The sequence below is a fragment of the Hemicordylus capensis genome, chromosome 16 (assembly GCF_027244095.1).
Source record: "Hemicordylus capensis ecotype Gifberg chromosome 16, rHemCap1.1.pri, whole genome shotgun sequence".
NCBI lineage: Eukaryota > Metazoa > Chordata > Lepidosauria > Squamata > Cordylidae > Hemicordylus > Hemicordylus capensis.
Genome location: NC_069672.1, coordinates 5,042,749 through 5,067,794, shown reverse-complemented (window position 1 = coordinate 5,067,794; position 25,046 = coordinate 5,042,749). Strand labels below are relative to the sequence as shown.

The 25,046-nt window shown below is 43.6% G+C and overlaps 1 protein-coding gene across 10 annotated transcripts in view; it reads left to right on the top strand.

Moving 5' to 3' along the window:
* Window positions 1–25,046, top strand: part of PRDM2 (PR/SET domain 2) — an 83,254-nt gene that overhangs the window by 45,106 nt on the left and 13,102 nt on the right. The window contains exon 1 of one of the 10 annotated variants that reach the window (XM_053280895.1): window positions 14,063–14,120. The exons of 8 other annotated variants lie outside the window; for them this stretch is intronic. Coding sequence is in view for 1 of the 2 variants with exons in the window: in XM_053280894.1 (XP_053136869.1) it covers window positions 19,736–19,811 (76 nt within the window). In the remaining variant the exon portion in view is untranslated. Of the gene's footprint in view, window positions 1–14,062; window positions 14,121–19,731; window positions 19,812–25,046 lie in introns of those variants that run through there. One more of the 10 variants, XM_053280894.1, reaches the window with a different exon arrangement.

Here is a 25,046-nt window from a genome sequence, read left to right as displayed (position 1 = left end):
GATTTGTGGGATCTACTTTAACCCCAAGGCTCCCTGTCTGGAGTCGGGTGCTAATTATTTGGTGGAGCGGGGGCACAGGGGGCAAGGCCAGAACCAATTACCCTAACCCATACACTGGAATAACTTTGCATATACAACTACAAGTCTACACCTTAGTTACTACAGATCAGGAATTTTAACACACTATTCCAAAGCTAGTCAGCAGAGCTGCAAAAAGATCTGGTCAAAGGGAACTAATTCAAACTCACATTTTGCAGGTGAGGAACACCTGCTTAAAGCCAGTCATGGTGACATGTTTTTGGTGTCCCCCGCCCCCCCCCTCCCCAACTGGTAACTTAATGGTGTTTATAAAACCATAAATAATTCAAAAACTTGCTGTTCTTCTGGAAATAATCCAATAGTCTATTTTGCTCGCCCCCCCCCCTTTTTTTTTTGTTCATGGGTGGCACTCCTCGGTTAAAAAAAGTAATTGCAATTGAAATAAAATCAGGGCAGGCAAAGAAGAAAAGAAAACATTTTTGAAACTGAAACCAAAGAAAGTTTAATTTGTTTATGGAGTTTGTTGCCACCAGCTTGGATGGTTTTAACACAATTCGTGGAGAACCTATCTGTCATCAGTGACTAAAGTAATGGTCTTGTTAGCTATATGCTACCCCAAGGTTCAGAGGCAAAATGACTCTGAATTCCAGTTGCAGGGAAGTAATAGCAGAAGCAAGGGCATGCCTTCATCTCATTCTTGTGGGCTCTCCAGAGGTGGGACATTGCAGGAATCAGGATGCTGGATTAGATAGGCCCTGGCCTGATCTAACAGGACTCTTCTTACGTTCTAATGGACTCTGTTGTTGTTTTTTAAACAAACATACATATTTTAATATAGTGCTTTAAAATATGAGCTTTCCTTTCTAGAACAACTAAACTTCTCTGGTAACTGGTTAACTGGTTTTTTTTTGGAACTTTGGGGCCTCCAGAAATAATACAATTCCAGGATGTGAATAAAGAAGACCCAACAAGAGAGTTTTTACTTGAACTGCTCATCAGGAGAGGGGCATAACCTCCCCAAATGCCTGCCTGGAGTCGGTGATGGGCTAGATGAGGGATAACAAACTGAGGCTGAATCCAGATAAGACGGAGGTACTCATTGTGTGGGGTTGAAACTCGAGAGACAATTTTGATCTGCCTGTTCTGGATAGGATCACAGTTCCCCAGAAGGAACAGGTATGCAGTCTAGGGGTGCTGCTGGATCCAAGCCTCTCCCTGGTGTCCCAGGCTGAGGCAGTGGCCAGAAGTGCCTTCTTTCAGCTTCGGCTGATACGCCAGCTGCATCCGTTTCTTGAGATGAACGACCTCAAAACAGTGGTACATCTGCTGGTAACCTCCAGACTGGATTACTGCAATGCGTTCTATGTGGGGCTGTCCTTGTATGTAGTCCGGAAACTACAGTGGGTCCAGAATGCGGCATCCAGGTTGGTCTCTGGGTCATCTCAGAAAGACCATATTACTCCCGTATTGAAGGAGCTACACTGGCTGCTGATATGTTTCTGGGCTAAATACAAGGTGTTGGTTACAACCTATAAGACCCTAAATGGCTTGGGCCCTGGGTATTTAAGAGAACGTCGTCTTCGTCAGGAACCTCACTGCCCATTGAAATCATCAGGAGAGGTCCATCTGCAATTGCCACCGGCTCGTCTGGTGGCCACTCAGGGACGGGCCTTCTCCGCTGCTGCCCCAAGCCTTTGGAATGCGCTCCCTAGTGAGATAAGAGCCTCCCCATCTCTGACAGCTTTTTAAAAGTATTTAAAGACACATCTGTTCACCCAGGCTTTAAATTAATATGGTTTTAATGCTGTTTTAAAATATTGTTTTAAAATTTTTAAATTGTTGTAATGTTTTCAACTTTTTGTTCTTGTTTTAACTAATGTTTTACTTTTTCTGTTTTTATTTTGTTGCAAACCGCCCAGAGATGTAAGTTTTGGGCGGTATGAAAATACGTTAAATAAATAAACTGGGTCCTTTTTTCAGGCATAATCATTGTCATTGTCAAGTACCACTAGGGGTACTAGAACCCCTAGTGGTACTTGAGTCCTCAGGGAGTACTAAGAACCCTTCTGCCCCCCCCCCCGCTGCTCATAAGCAGTCTTATTGAAATTAATGAGACAAGAGTACTTCAAATAGGAGTAACTGCAAAAAGTTTATTTTAATAGAAGTGCTCATGAGTAACCCAGTCTGGATATAAATCAATGACTGGAGTAGTCTGTCTTGTAACTGTTAACATTTGAGAGTGTTTGTGTGTGTGTGTGTGTGTGTGTGTGTGCATGTGTACAAACCACAAAATCTCTGTAGGGTACAAGAGCTAAAGGTTTGTGATAGAAGTGATACACTTGTTTAAAAGGTTGGGAACTCCTGTTCTAATGGATACAGTGGTGTTGTGCAAGTCATTTGGGGTATGGGGAATGGACAGACTGAATCCAGCCCAAGAGTGAAGCATAGATAGAGAATGAAACACAGCTCTAGAAAAAATAACGGATCCTGCAATCGTATGTGTATGCGGAAGGAATCCCATTGAATGAAGTCGGACTTGCAGAGTAAACATCAAACTGTGCATCTCCGAACCAAGCAGCTTAAAAATCAGGTTATGTTGATGCAGGCTAGCTGGACTTGCTAAATACCTGCACAGACCTGGAATGTTCAAAGAAATCATTGCAACTCACTTGTCACATGCCACCAAGTTTGCTTTCTCCAGTTGTAGCACATGCTGCTTGTTTGTTTATAAATTCCCTACAACGGTTGGGCATTGTACAGAAATTGGGAATGACACAGATCCTGCTTTCTGGCTTACAAGCTAAAGATTATTTGTTTATTAGTATTCTTCTTCTTTTAAAAACTTAATAATTTAACTTTCTAACAAAAATGTTCTCAAATCAGTTTACGTAGCAATGTTATCTCTAATTGTTTTCATCTGTGTGCAGAATGAGTTTTGGGCGGCAGTATCAAGGCGATGTGTGTGCATGTGCATTCAGAAAGAGGCCTTCCTGATTCAGCCTGAGTGGGATCTAAAATTAACTGAAAAAAACTTGCGCGCACCTTAGAGGGAACACTGGTTCCCTGTCCCAAAAGTACTCACAATCTTTTAGAATAAAATTAAAAATTCACAAAGGGAAACACCAGCAACAGCCCCTGAAGAGATACTGTGCTGGGCTGACCTAACCCTTTGCTAAATATAAGAAAGGCATCACTTGAAGAGGCACCTCTTCGCCCAGTTAATTCCCAGCCATGTGCCACAAAAGGGCCTGAAAATGTTTCCTTGCGCAAAAGAACTTGCAGTGCTCAACACGCACATGACACCAGCAACAGCCACTGGGAGGGCTGCCTCAACTAGAAATATAATTCTTCCGACTCATGAGCTGGCACATGTGCACTCCCAAAGCTTAGGGCCATTGCACGGAACCAAGATGCAGCCATGATTCTGAACTATGTTAGGTGCCTCATACCCAGTTAGCGTTGAAAAGGAGGAGAATTGATTAGAAAAAAGCCTGGGTGAGTAGTGATCCACATTCGAGTGGGTGACCTCCTTCAAGAGCCTGGACCTTTCTGTCCTCAGAACATAAAACATAAGTATGTATAAGGGCTATAGCTTATGAAAAAATCATTAATATGAAGTGGGCTCTAGTTTATGAAAACTTACGCCTATGCTAAAATAAATGTTGGTCTTTAAGGTAGCACAAGATTCTGTTTTTTTAAAATCTCAACTAGCCAATCCCGCACAGAGCATCTGTGCGCTCTTTGGGGCTGGCTACCTCTCCCCCCCCCACCTTCTGCCCCGGTCTCTGTCTGGGCCGGGCCCAGTGCTGCCATGGGGCTGGGCCTGCCACCGCCTCGCCTCAGCCAATCAGGCGCCTCCACAGTCCAGCCAATCAGCTGGGCACCAGGACACACATTCCAAGGCTCACCCAGGAGAATTAAATATATAGATGTTTGTACCTAAGGCAATCAGTAGCCCTATTTAGATACTGTGTTGTACAAGTGCACAGATGTCTGTATACTTGTATATGTGTTTGTGTGAATTATTATACTTAAGTGCATTTTAAAAGGGAACCTGGGTATGGGCGCTCTCAGATGCATAATATAGATAGGAAGTGTACTGCATTCAGCATAATATCATTAACTGTGTACAGTTTTGTACCTGGGCACACTCGTTGTAAAAGTGCTGAACATTCATTCATCATATTTGTATGCTGCCTGATATGTATATATTTGGTGGTGTACATAATAATATAATGCGTGAAATGAGCTTGTATCCCAGCATCAAAAATGGGGAATTGTATTAAACCAAGACTTTTCCAGAAAGTGGATCACATTGTCTACTCAGTCGTCACTGCTTGTATTCGGCATGTACAAATAACATACTTAGAAAAGAAGATACATTGAATAACTTATTTAATAAAATAAGGATTTTCTTAAGTAACTCTAGCTCTGAATCCTAGTCTAGGAGCCTTGGTTAAATTTCTGGACACCATGGCTCTCTGGGATCTAGGTTTTGTCCAGCCCTGAGGTGGTAAACTAGTGTCTGAGCTGTACCCCTTTTGAGCAGGAGCTCATGTGATGCATCTCTGTAAAAAGAAGTCCCTGCAGAAAGGCTCCGGTCAGGCTTTCTCCATGACTTGCTAGTTTTCTAAGTGCAGGGATTTTTATTTATTCCTGTATGGAAAAGCACTCAATCATGTGAGCTCCTCCTACGTTCTCTAGTAAGATATCCCAGACACAGGTTTGCCATCTCTGTGGGAACTAGGCCAGTGTCCTTGTGGAAAGGATTGAGGCAAAAGCATTTCTCACACATTGTGATGGGATAAGCAGGGAATAACACAATGGAAATGCTGTTTCCAACAAGGCAAATGGGTACATGTGGGCATATTCCATCTTCTCCAAGATCCAGGGAGGAACTTGCCTCCATATTGCCACTGTTGGAAAGAACATTATGGTTAGGTTCTCCGTTCGATGTATCCCATTTTTAAAAGAGAGGGAACAGCATGAGGCAGGCAGACAAACAAGAGGTACTAAAAAAAGGGGTGGGGGAGTCAGGAAACTAGTTGGACACTGTTTAAAACAGCATGCCTCATCTGGTCATATCATGGACCCCTGCTAACTTGGCAAAGAGGCACCTTTTAACATGGTGATTCTCTGATATTTAGCAGAGGGAGAGTAACTGGCCCTATCCACCCCCAGCACAGGACCTCCAGTGCCTGTTGCTGGTGTCTGTCTTATGTTTCTTTTTAGAGTGTGAGCCGTTTGGGGACAGGGATCCGTCTTATTTATTTGTTATTTCTCTGTGTAAACCGCCTGGAGCCATTTTGGAAGGGCAGTATAGAAATTGAATTAATAATAATGATGATAATAAATAATAATTAATCATAGCTTGAGTGATCTCCATGACCAAGGAACCTCAATCTTATCGAGAGATTCTCCTAACATGAATCTCCTTGGATGTGCTGAGATTCTCCCAGAGTATTTGACATAATTTGGCACAAGGCATGTTCGTGGGTTGGCACAGACTCTTAAGAAGAAGTCTTCTCCAAATCCAAAGAGAATTTTATATTTTATATTTTTATAAAATATATTTTATATATTCTCTTTGTCCTGAAGCTCATCATCATGGCTGACACAGCTCAAAACAACTGCTCTATTGTATTATAGGGGATGTAGCTGTGGAAAGCCTGAAACAGACCTTACAAAACAGCTCACAAATAGGCATACTTTGGGACTGACAGGTGCGGAGGTAAATTTGCCAGGCTCTGAATATGCTGTTGTTGAATTCAGCAATGTTGAAGGGCTTATGTAATCATCTTAGAATAGTTCCACAAACTTCCCTGCAAGGCCTTTTCAGCTTTGACCACTGTTACTTTTGACACCAGCTTTCACAGTTTGCTTTGGAGAATCATGACTGGGCTCTGAGAAACCGACTTTGGAAATTTAAGAGACACTACATAGAGGAACAAAAGTCAGACATTTCATTTAAAAGATTTATTTCCTCCCTTTCAGTGAAAATATCCAAGATGACTTAACAATAAAAAATGTAAAATTCAACAATTCAACATTGGCTGAAAACAAAGATTAACAGCACATTGAAATCGCAAGGCAATAAAACAGCAGTTAAAAGCAGTGATAAAAGTAGAGAAACAGCAGCAGGCGTTCATTAAAAGCTTAAGACAATAAAATTGTCTTGGTGTCACTTCGTGCATACAAGACTTTCCACACATCTAAAATGATTAGTTTTAACTGAAATTTGCTCCTGGAAATTCCTATGTTATGGAGTAGTTCACAGCCTAATATAATGGGTGCAAATACTTTGAGTTAGAAGTATAATTACATTCCAGTAGTATTAAATCAGTCAACAGTAACACTTTCATGTAGGAGTCTTGATTGGCTCCAGAATCAGAGATGTGGACATGGATCCGATTCATGTTTCTGGCTTCATTCATAACAGCAACTTGGACTATTTATTTTACTCCTACAATCGCTATAGACCAGGGCTGCACAACTTGAGCCTACGAAGGTGCTCAAAACATGATTCAGCGTCTGAATCATGAGCACTTCCCTTTAAAAACGAGGGCTTACACAGCCTCTTAAAAGTGGCGGAGAGCAGGTCCATATCTGCTCCTCCACCTGTTGCCACCATTGCCGTAATCCCGGTGCTCCCCCCTGCTATGCCTGTGCACTGGTGGGGCATCTCCCAGTTGCCCATGTGCGGAGACCTTGTACATGCTGGCATTGTGCACAAGCAGCTTGGAGACACCCCACTGGCATGCAGGCATAGCTGGGGGCAGGGGCACCAGGATTACAGCAATGGTGGCAATTGCAGGAGGAGGAGTGTGTATGGACCTACTCTCCATTTTAAAGGGGATGTGTAAGCCCTCATTTTTAAAGGGATGTGCCCACGATTTGGATGCCGAATCGCATTTGGTACATCCCTACTTCAGCCCTCCTGCGACTCCCATCATCCCTATTGACCATTGTAGCTGAGGACGATGGGAGTTGTCCATAAACAGCTGAAGGGAGGGGGGAAATGTAGAGCCAGGGAGAACTAGGGTCACAGATGCTCTGCACTAGATCAGCTAGTCCCCTATATTCCATGATAAAGAAACTGGATCCCCAAGACCCATCTGCAAATACATGAAACCCTGATCCACGAAACCACAGATAATGAGGGCCTCTTGTATAAACAGCCTTAAATAAAGACAGAGAAGGTTCATAAGGTGATCAGGTTTCCAAATGAGATCAGACACGGAATAGAATTGGGGAAGGATCAAACCTCAATGGAAGAGCTCCTGTTTTGCATACAGAAGACAGCTTCAATCCCTGGCATCTCGAGGCAGGGCTGGGAAATGCCTGTCTGAAAACCTGGAGAGCTGCTGCCAATCAGTGTAGACAATATTGAGCTAAATGGACCTGACACCATATAAGATAGCCTCCCACAGAAGAAGGTTCCAGGTTCCATCTGCAGTACTTAGAGAGAACAATCCTTGGATAAAATTACAGAATTGAGATAATGTGGGACATAGAGTATGTGAGAGGATGAAGAGAAGTCCAGGAAGGAGGATTTTAGCCATCACATTGTACTATTTAGATGTATAAAATATACCTAGTGATAGTTTATTCAGCATTGTTGGGACTGCAGTAGCCTTATTGCAATTAGGGATGTGCGCGAACTGGTTCGGAGGCCCTTTTACGGACCTCCGAACTGGTTCTAAGCCTCAGCCGATTTGGTGATGGGGAGGTTACCTTTAAGGAGCAGGGAGGGTGCTTTTCCAGTGGACCAAAAGTTGGACTTCTGGTCTGTTGCGGCAGGGAGGTATGCTGTCACCCCATTGGACCATTTTTAAGGACGGCACCAGCTGGGAAAACGTGGCGGGCGCGGGGGGGGTAAGAGCACCCGTGCGCATCCCTAAACATAATCGCTGCCATTGCAACCTTTTGAATCTTGAATCTAATAGATTTGTAGCAGTATGAATTGGCTGTAGGAATATTCTTTGAAAAGTGCTTTCTGGAAGATAAATTATTTTATAACGTTTTGTTTTTCCCTGAGTGAATGTTGGATCTTCCCATTTCAAGCTGGAGAATGAGGAAGGAATGTGTTCCTAATTTTTCATATTTTTTTTTCTGGGTCTCGCATCTCTATAGGTTTTGATAACTCTGTTGAAAAATTATCTGATGAGTCACCTATACATTTGACTGTAGGTGAACTGCTACGAGATAGGACGGCATGGAGTGCAGTGATCCATAGAGTGATCGAGAGTCGGACACAACTGAACACATATATATAGAGAGAACTACTTTGAGAGCAGAAGTTACAACTTTGACTTTTCTCTCTCACCTGTCTTGGGAAAGTTGGCGATAGCCTCTCCTCATCTTATTTTTTGTAGGTTAACCATGCTTGGTTCTTTCAGCCTTTCCTCTTTTGATAATCTTCATAGCTCTCCTTTGACTCCTTCCCAGTTTTGTCAGCATCCTTCTTAACTGCAGTGCCCCCAAATGAACCTGATATTCTAGGTGAGGTTTTATTGGTGCTTAGTTCCTGAGTCAGGGATGGGATGTATTCTCTCTGCCTTTGCCATGGTTTCATGCCATTCTCAACTCTATTTATTTATTATATAGGAAGCTGCCTTCTACTGAGTCAGACCATTGATCCATCTATCTCAGCCTAGCAGCGGCATCTCCAAGGTTACAGGGTCTCTCCCAGCCCTATCTGGAGATGCCAGTGAGGGAACTTGGAACCTTCCCAGAGTGGCTCCATCCCCTAAGGGAAATATCTTACGGTTCTCACATGTAGTCTCCCATTCAAATGCAATCCAGCGTGGACCCTGCTTAGCAAAGGAAACCATTCATGCTTGCTGCCACAAGACCAGCGATCCTCCCTATTTATTTATGACTACTATGAATATTTATATAAGCTTTTCAACAAAAGTTCTCAGAGCAGTTTACATAGAAAAATAAATAATACATGGTTGCCTGTCTCCAAAAGGCTCAAAATCTTAATAAATAAATAACTGATATACACACAGCCACTGAAGAGATGCTGTTGGATAGAAATAGTTGCTCTCCCACTGCAAAATGTAAAAGAAACACCACTTTAAAACACCTCTTTGCTCAGTTAGCAGGGGTAACATATTTAGAATATAAAATATTTATATTCTATCTTTTGAACTTTAAAAAAAAACAGGAGCAAAATGCTTATTAAAACAGTAAATAAAACGAAAAACCCTGCAAAAGAGAATCGGGAACAAATTACTCATTCCTTAAGAAGCAGAAAAGCCACCTAATGGCGCAGTGGGGAAATGACCTGACTAGCAAGCCAGAGGTTGCCGGTTCGAATCCCTGCTGGTATGTTTCCCAGACTATGGGAGACGCCCATATCAGGGAGCAGCAATACAGGAAGATGCTGAAAGGCATCATCTCATGCTGTGCGGGAGGAGGCAATGGTCAACCCCTCCTTGATTCTACCAAATACAATCACAGGGCTCTGGGTCGCCAGGAGTCGACACCGACTTGACGGCACACTTTAAGAAGCAGAAAGCAAACTAGCCAAATACAAACAGAGCATTCCCTCAAACCTGCAGGGCCCTAAAGTCCCTTTGGTGGCAGGCGGGGTGGGGGAAAGGTTGCAATTGCCACCGAAACACAAAGAAAAAGATGGTGTATCAGATTTCCCCAGGCAGGCAAATCCTCAGTTTTGGTGCCACTGTCAAAAAGGCCACATCTCCGCCTTCACTCCCATACTGCATATGGTGGAGGGACCCAAGCAGGGTCTCTGAGGATGAGTATAGCCAGGTTCATGTGGGAGCAGGAAATCCTTAAGATATCCTGGCCTAGGCCATTTCAGGCTTTGTTTTGTGATAATATTTTCAAATTTTCCAATACTGTGTGTTTTTGTTTTTTATGAACACAAAAGCACTATTACAGCTTATGATGCTGGGGAAGGGTGGCATTAGCCTTCTAAGAAAAATAGCATATAAAGGCAGTAGACATTTTTTTTTCTTTAGAAATGGCATATTTGTATAAGGGTTTTTGGAAAGTATACAAAATTCAGATGTAGATGGCGTAGACTATCAGTAAATGGAAACTGAAAGGAATCTGGCTGGTCTCTTGTATTTCCAGTTTGATGAGTTCAGCTTTGATCAGGAAGGGCTTTAAAAGTCCATAGCAGCCTTTTGAACTGAGCCCAGGATCCAATTGGGAACCATGGAAATTGTATTAAAATCGATGACTTCATTGTCTCCCAGATGGGTTGCCCTGATCTCACTAGACTCCTAGTCCAGAGGTCACAGTGTGGTATCCCTTTGATTGCCACCAGTAGTTGTGAAATACATGCATTGGCTTGCTGACTTCTCAAAAGTCACGTGACCACTTTAATGGGAGAACTATATCGGCATGATTGTCTGAACTTCATGAGAAGCCTCACCAAGAGGCTTACCATGTAGAGCAGTTCCAAGGGGCTGGTTGAATGTGGATCAGCAGGATTCTAGCTTTTTCCATCCTTACATATGTGGCAGGTGTAGAATTAAACACCAGTATGAAATTTCTAAAACCAGAGTACTGGTGGCCCTTGTTATCCATGGTCCTGGCACCTGCAATTTTGTGTATCAGGCCATATACACCAAACCAGTTTCACGGTCAGGCCATGTACACCCAGCCTCGTTATCCGCAGTTCTAGAAATAGTTACGATTCACCTATCCACCGTTCCTAGGTGGCCGGAAATGAAGTTCCCCATGAATTTTCATGGGAAATTGGGGAGCTTGGGGGCATTGCTGGACAGCTGGAGACCTGCAGAGTATGGTACATTATTGCTCTTATTTTTGCCTCCTTCCCATTTTCTTAGCCTTTTTTTTGACCTCCAGGAACCAAACCCCCCAATTCCTATTCACTCAAGGTCTCGTTATTCTCAGTTGTAGGTGAGAACAGAACCCCTGCGGATAACGAGGGCCATCTGTAATAGAGAGTTTTGAAACAACTAAATAATCCCAGTCACCAAAAGCCTGACAGTCACATCAGGGAGAAGGCTAGGCAAGAGCACTTCCCTTGACACCTAGTTTTCTCTGTGCGAGGAGAAAATATTGCATGCAGTCCCTACCTACATTCTTGAGTCGTACACTCCAACAACAGTTACGTCTATTCACCCCCACTGTGTTTGTGTTTTGGGTTTCAGTCTCCATAAGGAGATTTAAGGAGATTCTCCCAGCCATTTTCAACAGCAGTCTGGTTGTGATATGCCTGGAAGAGCTATTCACAGATAACACCCTAAGTGTGTGTAGTCATCCAGGTCATAGGATGCCACAAACCTGGAGTAGGAACAAACAAGGTGTTTGCTGCCTTTATCTGATTATTTCTTCATTTCAAATGTTTGTATGCGGCTTTTTCATTAAAATAAAGTTTAGAAACAGTTCACAAAAAGAACATTAAAACTAAAATGATGAAACCTGTATTCTGTTTTTTTTTTTTTAAAAAAACCACGTAAATAGCACAAGCCACAGATAAGGTCAATAAAGCAATAATAAAATAAACAGATAAACAGGGATAAATTTAAATTAATAGCCTCAATCAGTCTTTATTAATACAGTCACAGACCAGCAAACTGCCTTACAGGTCAAACGGGAGAAGAAAAAATATATTGGTCACAGTGTAAAACATAACTAGCAATATCCAGTGATACTATGCAAAATACATTTAACCCCCTATGTGCATCCTGAACAATCTATAAGGCAACTACTAACTGATGTTGACCTTTATTAACAATCGGACAAAACTTGGCAACATTTAAGGAGATCTCGACGTTCTGGTCGGAGAGCAAAAACTTTACATAAAATAAATCCATATGGCCTGGGAAATTGATTAAAAGAGGAAATATGTAATACAGACGAGAATCCCTTTAAAACTTGCAGTATATAATAAAACCTGAGAGATGGTTTTGATGCACAAGGACAAAGTAATTGAGCATATAAGATTTTTCTAAACTTCCCTTCCCAAACAGCTGAAGTTAATAAAACGGGCTAATTTCTATCCTCCTACGATATTTAGGAACTATAATTTGTGTTAAATATCTAGCAGGATTACAATTAATAGGTTGGCTTCCAAGGAATACTCCCTTGGGAGTCAAAGATTGTTCAGTTTGTCCATCTATATCTAAGACACATCATCTAAGGACTGTTTGGGCATGGACATACCCCAGCCTTAGTAAAACCACCAGGCTAAATCCATATAGGTTTAGCTTCTGACAAACTGCTCTTATCCAGGATGAATTAAAATAGTCTAATAATACTAGCTGAGCTAAGCCCAAAGGATAGAAATTTAACTATAACCAACCATCAAAATCACTTAAACATATCCTGAACTCAATTTTAGAAACACCCACTTCTAAACAGAGAACTGTATTGGATTATGAGGCACTTGAAAAATATTTCTCAAAAATTTTGTTTGAACTGACTCTAATGCTGTTGAATTACTATATGGCTGGGTCCCATAAAGGAGCTGAGCTTGGGATTTAGCTAAAAATAATTTAATTGCAGCGGGGACAATTTAATGGCCTTCAACATCAAAAAGATAGCAGCATATGCCCTAGAAATGTTCAGAATGTTTTGATATTGGAGCGTTCTGCCTTGAAACGGGGCATTTTTAGTGTTTTCAGCTCGGAACATAATGCCCTAAAAAGGGTGGGGCCTGTTCAGAGCTCAAAACAGAATGACTCCATTTAGATCAGAATGTTCCTTTGTTCCAACTGCATTTTGGAATCCATACGTGGTGGCCAGAAAGAGTGCCATTTTTAAATCCAAAATGGTGGCTGGAATGGCCTGGTGGAATGGGGTCATTCTATCTGAACAACCATCTCGACCAGTTATTCTGACAGAACATTTCACATGTTTTGCATTCCATTCCAGATTCGGAATGGAACACAAGATGCGTTTCATGCACACCCCTGATGTGCACCTCACAGAGTGGTCTAGGGAGGGAATTCTGAACTCAGAGTAACACCACTGAAAAGACCATTTTCCTGATTACCAACTGCCTCATCTCCGATAGGCGAGGCATCTGAAAAAGGGCCTCCAAGGCAGATCTTGAGGACCAGGCAGGTTTATGTGGGGCATACTTTGAAAATGCACCACCGTGAAAAGTGTGAAAGAGCAAAGAGTATTGTGTAGATCATAACTTGTAATGAGCAGAGTTCTACAATTTGCATTTATTTCCCTAATTCCTGAGGTAGACTACTATTAATCCCATTTTACAAAGGAGGGGAATAAAACTGCCTAAGAGTAGACTGATTCAAGCTGCCTAGAGAATCCTAATGGCGCAGTGGGGAAGTAACTGGCCTAGCGAGCAAGAGGTTACCAGTTCGAATCCCTGCTGGTATGTTTCCCAGACTATGGGAAATACCTTTATTGGGCAGCAACGATATAGGAAGATGCTGAAAAGGCATCATCTCAGACTGCGCGGGAGATGGCAATGGCAAACCCTTCCTGTATTCTACCAAAGACAACCACAGGGCTCTGTGGTCGCCAGGAGTCAACACAGACTCGACAGCGCAACTTTACATTACCTAGACCAGGGTTTCTCAACGTGTGGGTCCCCAGATGTAATTGGACTTCAACTCCCATAATTCCCAACCAAAGGCCACTGGGGCTGGGGATTATGGGAGTTGAAGTCCAATAACATCTGGGGACCCACACGTTGAGAAACCCTGACCTAGACAATCCTTGGCTAAATTCATATTTGACTGGCTAAGGTCAATGGTCTGTCCATTGGGCCTTTCTAGCTCTATACAATCAAAGTTAAGATTTTATTTTTATTTTTAAAATCATGTAAAGGCTTTTTTGGTCAAAGTTTTTTCCACTGCGCCCCCTGAAAAAGACATCTGTCAACAGAGCCCACTTGGCGACTGTTCTCTGTTCCTTTCCCTCAATGATCTTCTGATCTGTCAACATGTAATCATACTTTCGGTTCTGCCTTTTTCGTTTTTATTCTTTTTGCCACTGTTCTCATTCCACTTCCCTTGTGTTTCATTCCTGTATCTTTCTTATTTAGACCAACTGGAGGATCCAGCTGCAGTAGCAGTCATGTAGGAACCTTCAGTAACCTGATGGTAAGTGCACTTGTGTGCTTATATCAGGCTTCAACCAGGTTTTAGGCGTGGCCTTGCCAACCATGGCCTTCCAGTAGATGGGAATGGCTTGCCAGTCGTATAAAGGAAGAGCTGGCTTTAGTTATAACGCAGAACCTGACCTGTAACCCATTATATAGTCGTTGATTGAGAATGCAATGGATCTGAACTTTCATTTTGGACAGATTCGCAGAACCGCTTGTAAGTACTTAACAAAAAGGTACAAGAAAAACGGGAGCATGCATTCCTCTCAAGGTGTGTCATATGAAGCTGCTGACCCACCCAGTTACCAACATCTGCCTTAGATTCTCTGCCCAACTTCAAACCAGGAATTGTAGGCAGCTTCATTCAACACGCCTGACACTCCCCACGATCTCCAGTTCCTCTCGTTCTTGCTCGGTAATTACTTACAGGCAGTTGTGTGAACTCTCCCTTTAACAGAGAGCAAAATTAGGAGCCTTTTATAAGTAGAGGAGAACCTGGGTTGTTTTATGCTCTAAATATTAAAAATCCACATTCCAGAATTGCTATTTCTGGCTACTTAGGTTCCTCTGGATGGAGATTGCCGAGTTGGGAAAGGATGTTGGGTTACTGTCCCAGGATGAGCTGCCATGACCCCTCGCTGTAATTGGTTACTAGATAGCTGGTGACCTTGAGGGTTTTGTGCCGTTTCCTGCCGCATGAGACTTAGCTCAGTTGTTTGGGTCATCTGGAGTAACTTGATTTTTGAGTGTGTAGTGTGAGTTGCTAGGTTCACATGTCTGGGACTGGTGGGCAGTTTAGACGTTGGGCAAAAAAATGTGGGCTTTTTATTTATTATTGATTCATTCGATTTCTATACCGCCCTTCCAAAAATGGCTCAGGGCGGTTTACACATAGAAATAATAAACAAATAAGATGGATCCCTGTCCCCAAAGGGCTTACAATCTAAAAAGAAACTTCTGCAACTTCTGGTTGCAGGTTGATTTATGAGTGGATACATGCAGCTTCTTTCCATGCTGTAATAATAATAATAATAATAATAATAATAATAATAATAATAATAATAATAATAAAAAATTTAATATTTGTATCCCGCTCTTCCTCCAAGGAGCCCAGAACTGTTTATCCTCATAACAATCCTGTGAGGTAAGTTAGGCTGAGAAAGTAGGTTAGGCTGAGAGAAGTGACAGGCCCAGATTCACCCAGTGAGTGTCATGGCTGAATGGGGAGTTGAACCCGGTCCAAGTTGAACACTCTAACCACTAGGGGTATGCACGGAACTGCGGTCCGACACTGGGGTGGGGAGTTCCTTTAAGAGCGGAGGGAGGGTTTACTTACCCCTCCCGCCACTTTCCCCCTCTGGCGCCCGTAGTTCTGTTAATAATTGGGGTGGCAGGATACACACACACGTCACGGAGACATGAAGCGCGCACGCAAAAGGCTTATTGAAGCCTTTTGCAGCGTAGCGCAGCAGCTGCCAAACGGGAGAAGGGGCGTCAGGTAATTATTAACAGAACTACAGGCGCCGGAGGGGGAAAGCGGCGGGAGGGGTAAGTAAACCCTCCCCCACTCTTAAAGGAACCCCCCGCCCCAAATCACCCAAACCGCCCATGTCCGGAATGGTCCGGGCTCATCACTACTAACCACTACACCACACTGGCTCATTACTCTTATTCGTTATCAATTGCTCTTTAATTGGCAGAGTTTTCCCTGACTGGAAGAGAGCGATAAAACGTCCAGTCCCTTCTTTACTTTGCTAGCAGGTAATTATAAAACACTAGCTGATCCGGCACAGAACATCTGCACCCCTAGTTCTCCCTGTCATCCCCCCCCTTCAGCCCATCCATTCTCCATCCTTCCTTCCCCCTCCCTTCAGCCCTAGTCCGTTCTGCGCTTGGCTTTCCTTTCCCTGCCTGCCTGCCTTCCAGCGGCGGTTTCCCTGGCCGGCCGGCATGGCCAACGCTTTCCCTCCCCACGACCGGCCTGGGCTTTGGGAGCTCTCCCTCCCCGCCAGCTGGCTGCTGCTGCCATTTTCTCCCTGTCGCTGTCCCCCAGGCAGCTGCTCGCAAACGCTCGCAAGAGCTGCCACACGTGGAAGTAGCAACGGGTACGTTTAGGAGAATGATATATAAAGGGAAGGTGGTTCCCCCTCATGTACGTTTACGTGGGGAGATAGCAGGCTTTGCACTTCTTTTGGGGGGCAGGAGAACTAGAGGCTTCCCCACCTCTCCCAGAGTCAGTCAAACACTCTGAGAGGGCTTGTAAACAAAGAAAACAATTTTTTATTATTATTCATTGCAGAGAAACCTCATTATCCATGGATTCTCTGTGGATCTGCGATCAGGGGAAAAGACAAAAACCAAAAAAAAGTTATTTTTGGCTCATTTGGGGGCACAGCACGACTGGGGGGAGCAGCAAAACATGGTAAGGGGGTCTCCCCCCCAAATTTGGCTGATTTGAGCAATTTCTGGCCGACTGGGAACCTAACCCCTGCAACCCCATTGACTTTAATGCCTCAATATTTGCAGTTTCCTTCCATATCCATGACTGCAGCCGGGAATGGAACCCCCATGAGTACTGAGGTCCTCCTGTACACTTACAGGAAGTAGGAGAGGTCTTAGCACAGCTTTCGAAAGGCCTGGATTGGGATTCATTCAGCATAGCTTATTATCCCTCTTCTATCGTTCTTGGCCTTGGACCTAGCCTCCTTTTCCAGTATCCTGCAAGCCCCAACACACTTCCTCTCATCTTTCCCAAAAAGTAACATGAAAGTAATCCACGATTTAAATATAAGCCAAATAATGTAGGGTTTTTGTTTTTTTGTGTGTGTGTCCTGGCTTGCATAATTGAACCTGGTTGCCAGCTTGGCGCTTTCAGAGTGCAGCATTTGGAGACCTGTGGTGGCATTTCAGAGTCTCCAGCCATGCAGTGTGCAAAAGGGCAAAATACCAATCTTCTCGGCAAATTCTGCCTGGGGAAAAAGGGTGTTTGGCAGGCTTCAAAGTTGCTTCTGCATGAGCAAGAATGTTTGTTGGCACAAGCCGTATGGGAGAGTGGCGGAAAACACTAAAGCGAAGGACACAAGAAAGCTTCAGACTCGCTTCTGGACACTGATCCAGTGGATCTAAAATTACATTCACACTCAACTTGTCATCCTGGCTGTTTTTAGTAAGCGTGAGCAGCTGCCAGCCGAATTGCCTCTTCCCGAGTAATTCCATGCTAAGGTCATGAAGGCCTCATTCCAGATGGAGTGTCTGAAATTCGGAGCTCTTTCAGTGAGTCTGTCATCCCAGGTGTTCTTACACCGATGCTCATGAGGCTAATAAGGATGAAAGAAAAATACTAGAAAAGCAGTTCAGAGGCACAAGTTGGGGAGAAGGCTACTCTGCCTGCAGGAGTGTTCCTGGGGCCAATACAATAAAACAGACTAGGGGAGTAGCCTGGTGACCCTCCCCTGTGCTGAGAAGCAATAATGTAGTCTTGCATTAATGGGAAATAGAGAAGGAACCAGTATGGACCGACAACAATATCCCTGATGTATACATGTTACCTTGAGCCTGTACCTGAGCGTGGTGGAAGTTTCACTCTGAGGCTCGCCTTTAATTTCTGGGACAGCTCCGAGTCCTTACTGTGCAGTTGAAGATTCTTAACTCTTAAGGTGGGAGTGATTTCTCAAATGAAACAAACCCCATGATCTCCAAATGTGCCTTTTGGTTAATCCCTGCAATGCAGTTATATAGATTTGCCTAGTCTACCTAATTTATCTCCGTGTTCCAACTTCCATAGGGATAATTATAAGGGGGGGGACCTCATCAAAATGTTACAGTGTCGTATCTCCGGTCCTGAAGAGGAGTTCTGCTGTCCAGGTCTGAAGCCAGCTGGCCTGGAACAGGAACCTTTTGGTGGTGTTCAGGCCTGGGGGAGAGGGGAAAGGACATGCTTTTTCTTCCCTGCTCCCGTAAGGCCTTCTCTTCTGCACTATACAGTGCCAGAGAGTTAAGTTTTTTGCTGGCTGCCAGACCAGTATAATAGTAACGTATTCTAAAAGTCTTAACTTTATTTATTTATTTTTTAAAAAAGATACTTGAATCATCAATATGTTACTTACAAAAATAAATTGATTGTTGTGAAACCATGAAATTAGCTTTATAAAGTTTGTAATTTGTAACCACTTGACAGCGGGGAGATACATGGGGGAATGGTTTTTTCTGGGACCTCCCCCCACCCCACTTTGTTACCAAAAAATTGGGTGGGGGTGGATTATGAAATATTTTCTTTTGGAATGATGAATAAGATGTTTAGAAAAGGGTGTTCTGGCCTTTTACTCTCCCTGGCATTTTGCTTGCTTCAGATTCCTCCATTTTCTGTAGTATGTGAAAGAAATTTTGTGTGTGTTTGGAAATACTCAAAGCCAGATCAAGACTTATAAACTAACTTGTGAAAAGGTAAAGAAGCTTGTCTCAGGCAACCAGTGTATTCTCTCTAACTTTTTTCATCTGTGTGCGGAATGAGTTTTGTTCTGGGCGGCAGGATCAAGGCAATGTATCCGCACATGCATTCAGAAGGGGGCCTTCCTGATTCAACCTGAGCGGGATCTAAAATTAACTGAGTGGACATTAAAAAACCTTGTGAGCGCATGCACGTGCACACACCTTAGAGCAGGCATCCCCAAACTGCGGCCCTCCAGATGTTGCTGAACTACAGTTTCCAGCATACCCAGCCACAAAAAATTGTGTCTAGGGATGCTGGGAGTTGTAGCAACATCTGGATGGCCGCAGTTTGGGGATGCCTGCCTTAGAGGGAACACTGCAGGCAACCCCCTTCAGTTTTCAGAAGTCCATGAAGATGATAGAAATGAAGGATCAGAAGATGCAGAAACTATTGATAGTGATAGCTCAGAAAATGATTAGACAAAGTTTTGCATGGCAAAAAATAATATTCAATAAATATTGGGGTGGGGTGGGGTTTCCTCTTTTTCTGAAAATAAGAATTTTCTATATTTGCCTGACACAGGGGGAGACTAAATCCAAAATATATAATACCTTTCTTTGTTTTACTGTAATGTTGATAGTGTATTCTATTGCCAACTTTAACTTTTTGCCTTCTTCTGGCAAAAACTAAGAGATGATGGAATTTAGCAGCTTGTAGTCTATTTGTTACAAAACAAAAATAAAAAGTAATTTCAGTTAGTAATTTTTTTACTTATTGTCTGAATGAACTCTACTTCTAAATGTAATATTACAAGCATGACCAATATCATGAGCAACACACATTATTGTATACATACATTTATTCCTAAAGAAACAGTAACTTTAGATCTGTAAAGCTTGCTTTTAACACGTTGTATATATTTCCATTTTTGCCAAAAATTTCCATATATATATATTCTGAAAGGGGTGTGCATATTTTTCTATGGCTTTAAATTTTCCAGAATTTTAACTTCTCTAGTCATAGGCAGTTCTAGGCAATGACCTTTGCCACTGACGTTTGCATTTTCTGTTTGGTGATGCCTGCAGTTGTAGCAGATGACAAGGAGGAGGAGGAGGAGGAGGAGATCTCCCTATTCTAGGGGCCAAGCTGCCCTCACTAGCACTAATCTGTGGCACGATAATGAAATGAAAAAAGGAAGTGGTGACATTCACAGTGGGATATTTAGTCTGCAGTCAAGTACTAATGGGCAAGATTTGACAGGTCAGTTGTCCTGCATGCCAGCTCAAAGTTAGGAGGCTAAAAAGCTTGTTCGTTTTTAAATTTGTATTATTGTTTTAGATCTGATTTTAAAATTTGTTGTGGGTTTTTTTTTTCAACTGCCCTGGCCCCTGAGGGCATTCGTCAGTTGGGAAGTATACGAAACAAAAATACAGGAGAACCTCGTTACTCACAGGGGTTTGGGGTTCTATTCCTCGCTTACTACTGCGAGTAAATAGCAATAGCAATAGCACTTACATTTATATATCGCTCTATAGCTGGAAGCTCTCTAAGCGGTTTACAATGATTTAGCATATTGCCCCCCAACATTCTGGGTACTCATTTTACCGACCTCGGAAGGATGGAAGGCTGAGTCAACCTAAAGGAACCACGAGTAATGAGGCATTAGGGCTCTATGGAAAGCGGGGTTAGGTTCCAGAGTGGAGGGGGAAATTGGAAAAAGCCCCAAACTGCCCCACACTTACTGTGGTATTTGCTGTGGGTCCCTCATATGCCCAGACATGCACCCCAAAGGGTAAAATGGCCCCCCAAATTGCAGGGGAAAGTCTGGGTGTTTCTTCTTCTTCAGGAAATGAGCCACAAAATGGCTCCTCCTCTCTCCTCAGGACAAAATGGCAGCCAGAAGTGACCTCCATGGTCACATCTGGCCCTCTAGGAACCGTGGATATGTGGGTTTTAACTTGTGTAAACCGCCTTGAGATTGTTTTTAATGAAAGGCGGTATATAAATGTAACAATACAATAAAATAAAATTAGTAACCACGGATACTGGAAGAAGGTGTCTGTTAACCCGCGGATACGCAGAACCGCAAATAGCAGTTACATGAATAGCGAGGTTCTCCTGTGTGTACACACGCACACACCCTAAAAACAATAAAACAGCCAGTAAAACCAAGATAAGCAGCAGAATTACAGACCAAATGCCCAACGGAACAAGAAATTTTAGTCTGGTGCCTAAAGATATCTAAGGAGGTTGCCAGGTGGGCCTCTCCTGGGAGGACATTCCACAGGAGAGAGGCCCCTACTGAAAATACTCCCTCCCTTGTGCTGCCTGTCGTACCCTTGTAGGCAGCAGCACCTAGATCAGAGCCCCTCAAGATGACCTGCAAAGTTGCCATTTTAATCAGTGGTCAGTGTGCAGATCGAACCCTTCAGGTCCTCCCTTGTCTGAGTGAAGTGGCCACCAGCCTCTTCCGAACATCCTTGTTCTGGGGATGGCAGCGAACTTCAGCAGGAGGAGGAGGAGGAAAGAAGGACCTGGACTTGCTGCTGCGGAACCGAACAGGCTGTAGTGGCAGCAGGGGGGCGGAAAGGTAGCATCTCATGTGGGTTGTGTGTTTTGTGTGTGTGTTTGTGTGTGTGTATGGGAAGTACTATTGGTTGTTTGTGTTATGTGAGAGGGAGGGTGGTCTGCTCTCCCACTCAACCAGGGAAAGAGGCTTGCACTTTCCCCTCCGCCCCCTTAAGCTGTGGCCTGGAGATTGCTTCCTTGAAAAGGAGAACAGGCACTTTAAGAGGTGATCCACAAGCCTGATGATCCTTTCCTGTTCTCTCTGAGGTGAGATGAGCGCTCACAGCCCAGCTGTGCCTGTGAAGTACTGTCAGAGCAGTGTTTCCCATCCTTTTTCATCCGGGGGCACATTTACCTTTAAGAGGGGAGGGGACTCTGTCCCCTTCTCTCTCTCTTTTTTCTTTAGGCAGCAGCAAAGCTGCCGCCACCAGAATTTTTTATGTTTGCTTGCTTGCTCCTCCACAAATAGTGCAGGCCCACACACACACACACCCCACTTAACAGGCAGCTCAGTATCTGGCAGCTCTTAACTGCTTGACTTCCCCTTGTGGGACCATCCCTTCTGCCACCGGGAAGGGATGGTCCCAACAGATGCAGAAGGAAACGACGCCTGCTCCAAGTGCTGGGGGAGAGTTTAAACTCCCCGGGTTCAGAGCCATCTCCTCTCCCTTCTGTACTGGGCAGGACCACCCTTCTTCATATAGGGCAAGGAAGGGGCAATCCCACCAGATGCATCACTGTGCACAGCTGGTGGCCCCTGGTGGCAGCACACCAGACAGGGTTCTGCAGCACACTAGTAAACTGCAGGACACTCGGGGAAACTGGAGTTAGAGCGCTAACTGTGGTGCACCTAGGTAATTTTGGAACCTTTGACAATGGTTCAAAACCCCACATCATCAAAAACTCGCTTTCACAAATTATTAAAGGTTTGTTTGAGGATTGCTCTTGGCAGCAATCAAAGGTGTCACTGGAAAGATAGAAGCACTTGTGTCATGGTTCAATAAAACATGGACAATTTTTGTGCAAGACGACATTTCCCTGTGAATTAGATCAGTGTTACACAAGTCATACAAAAAATATTTCTTAGGAAGATAGTTGCCCTATATGAATTATGTAGATCAGAAGAAAAAAAACACTTGGACAAGCCAGAAAGATTGAAACACGTTTTTATTTGGTGATGAATACTCTGTAAAGTGCATACAGGCAAACCTCTTCATCCGCAGGTTCCACATTTCTGGTTTCGCATGTCCACGGTTGGGGGATAGGCACCCGACCTCGGTATACGTGGGAGGCGGGACCCGTGGAACTTGTGTATCTGCGGGACAGGAATGGCTGTGGAGGCGACCATTGTGGTGGACCATCTCCACAGTTTTAAAAGGGACTGGCGCTGTCATTTGGGAAGCAGGTAGGGAGAGAGAAGGAGCGGTGGTTTCCAAAGGTGCTGCTGCCACCTCTGGGAACCTAACTCCCCATCCCCATGGCCCCAGTGGATCGATATTTGTGGATTGCGTTTTCGTGGTTGTAGAGCAAAACAGGACCCCCGCGACTTTCAAGGTTTTCCTGTATACATAAAGTTGGAAACAGTTGTTGGGCAGGAGGGAGGGTGTGGGGTTTATTTTGTATTAGGTTATCAGATACATGCATCTATTACTTTTTATAAGATCTAGGAAAAGAGTGTACCAAAGAAAAGCTGAAGGCACTCACGGCGGCGTGGGCAGTTCAGAACCACCTGCACAATATTTGTGGGAGCTCCCAGAAAATGGACAATATCTGTTTGCAGCCAGGTTCCTTGTACATTGCATGTGTGTTTGTCAGCTTCATCAGAAATCCAGAACAGCCTGTTCTGTTCGTTCTTTCTCTACAGTTTCCTGCATTCTCTTTCTCTCCTGTTTTATTGTGTAAAGCGTTTTTATTTTCTTCTAATGGGGGTTGGGTGTGCTCACAATTCTAAATTTTGCAAAACAAACAGCAGGTGGAAGGGGGATGTGTTAGGATATTGAGGATTACATGTAGCCCTCATTATCTACGGTTTTGGCACTCGCGGTTCCGCATATCTGAGGTTGGGCAATGTTTACCTGACTTTGTTATCTGCGGTACGCGGTTTCGGCAGCACAGTTATGCCGAAGCTCTTGTATGTGCTCATGGGTTGTGAGAGGCGTCTGGAGGAGAACAGTCTGCTCTGGTCTGCATGTTTAGAGTTTTTGGTGCTCCTAAAAGCCATTTTTGGTAGCATTTGACAGCCTTTGGTATCTTTACGGGGAACCATTGCTCCTGGAGCTTTTGGAGGCTTCTTGGAGTCCTTTTCTGGAGCCTCTTGCAGCCTTGTGCTGCCTTCGTAAGATGCAAACTATCATTTTTATAAATTTAATTTTAATGAAATTTTATTGTCAGTGCATTGAAAAACACAGTACTATGCTTAATTTAAATTGCAATTAAAATTCAATTTAAACGTTGACTTTAATTAGCCATTGAAAATTGATTCTCCTGTTACTCTTTGATTCTCACACACTTGTCTGTGTGTGTTTACTTGAATTGGATTTAATTTTGTGTTGCCTCTTTGGCCAACCTACCAACCAATCAGGCAAGGGGCTTGTGTTGCTAAGTGTTGGGCTTCCACAGTGGGGTGAGAAAACGTCATGATTACACATTACTGGAGAAGCTGGGGGTCATTGCTGGAGAGTGGGAGAGCTGAGGCGGCCAGTGTACCACGCTGTGTTCTATCCGTATTTCGGCTTTTACCCTGTCTTATCGGTGATTTTTGTGGTCATTTTCCTGGGATCTGACACCTAACTCCCCAATTCCCATTGACATAAGGTTTTGTTATCCACGGTTGTAGGCCAGAATGGAATCCCTGTGAATAACAAGGGCCACCGGCTCAGGTCAGAGAGAAGTGGTGCATGGTACAAGATCTCATTGTGCCCATTGACTGCAGTGGAGAAATGGAGAACATTTGAGTGCCCTAGCTTTAAATAGGCCCAATATTACAGATATTTCAAAAAGAACACAAAACAATGGTAGAAAAACACCAATACCTAAGAGGAAAGTGGTGCATTTCTCTATCTCCTTGCATGATTCTTGGTTGAATCTTGGTCATACAAGAAAAGTCTATTGGATGACCCATTTGCTAATCTGGACATTTGGGACTTCAGAAGGACTCTTGTGAAAGACTGGATGGCAAGTGTGGGACTCCTTTCCCATTGCTCTTTGCTTTGAAGACCCAAGTCAGGAAGGACATTTTTAGTTCATACCACATAGGAATCACTTGTGCTCTGGTTTTGATTGACGTGATTATTTATTGTTTTCTATGTATGTTTCCCAGACTATGGGAAACGCCTTATATTGGGCAGCAGCAATATAGGAAGATGCTGAAAGGCATCATCTCATACTGCGCGGGAGATTATTTATTATTTATTTATTTATTACGTGTTTAAACTGCCCCATCCATAGGCTCTGGGCGATGTACAACAACTTTTTAAAAAGACATAAAACCCACAATTCAAACACAACTATGGTGATTACAACTATTTGGTGATTACAACTAAAACCAGTTAAAATACTTTTAAAAACAACAACAAGATGGCAGTGGCCAACCCTTCCTGTATGCCACCAAAGACAACCACGGGGCTCTGTGGTCACCAGGAGTCGGCACCGACTCGACGGCACATTTTACCTTTTATGTTTGCTGTTACATCTCTATCTTAGCTAAGTATTCTGTTAAATTGTGTTAATATACAGGTGGACCTTGTTATCCATGCAGGTTAGGTTCTTGGCCCGCCCCAGAGGATAATGAAACCACAGATGTCAGGAGGTTTTAAGTCAATGCAAATCTGGTGGTGAGGTTCCAGCACTGGCCTCTCTCCCCGCAGTGGGGGTTTCTCCTTTAGCCCTGGCTTTTCTCCCTGTCAGGGGATGCTCATGCGACATCTC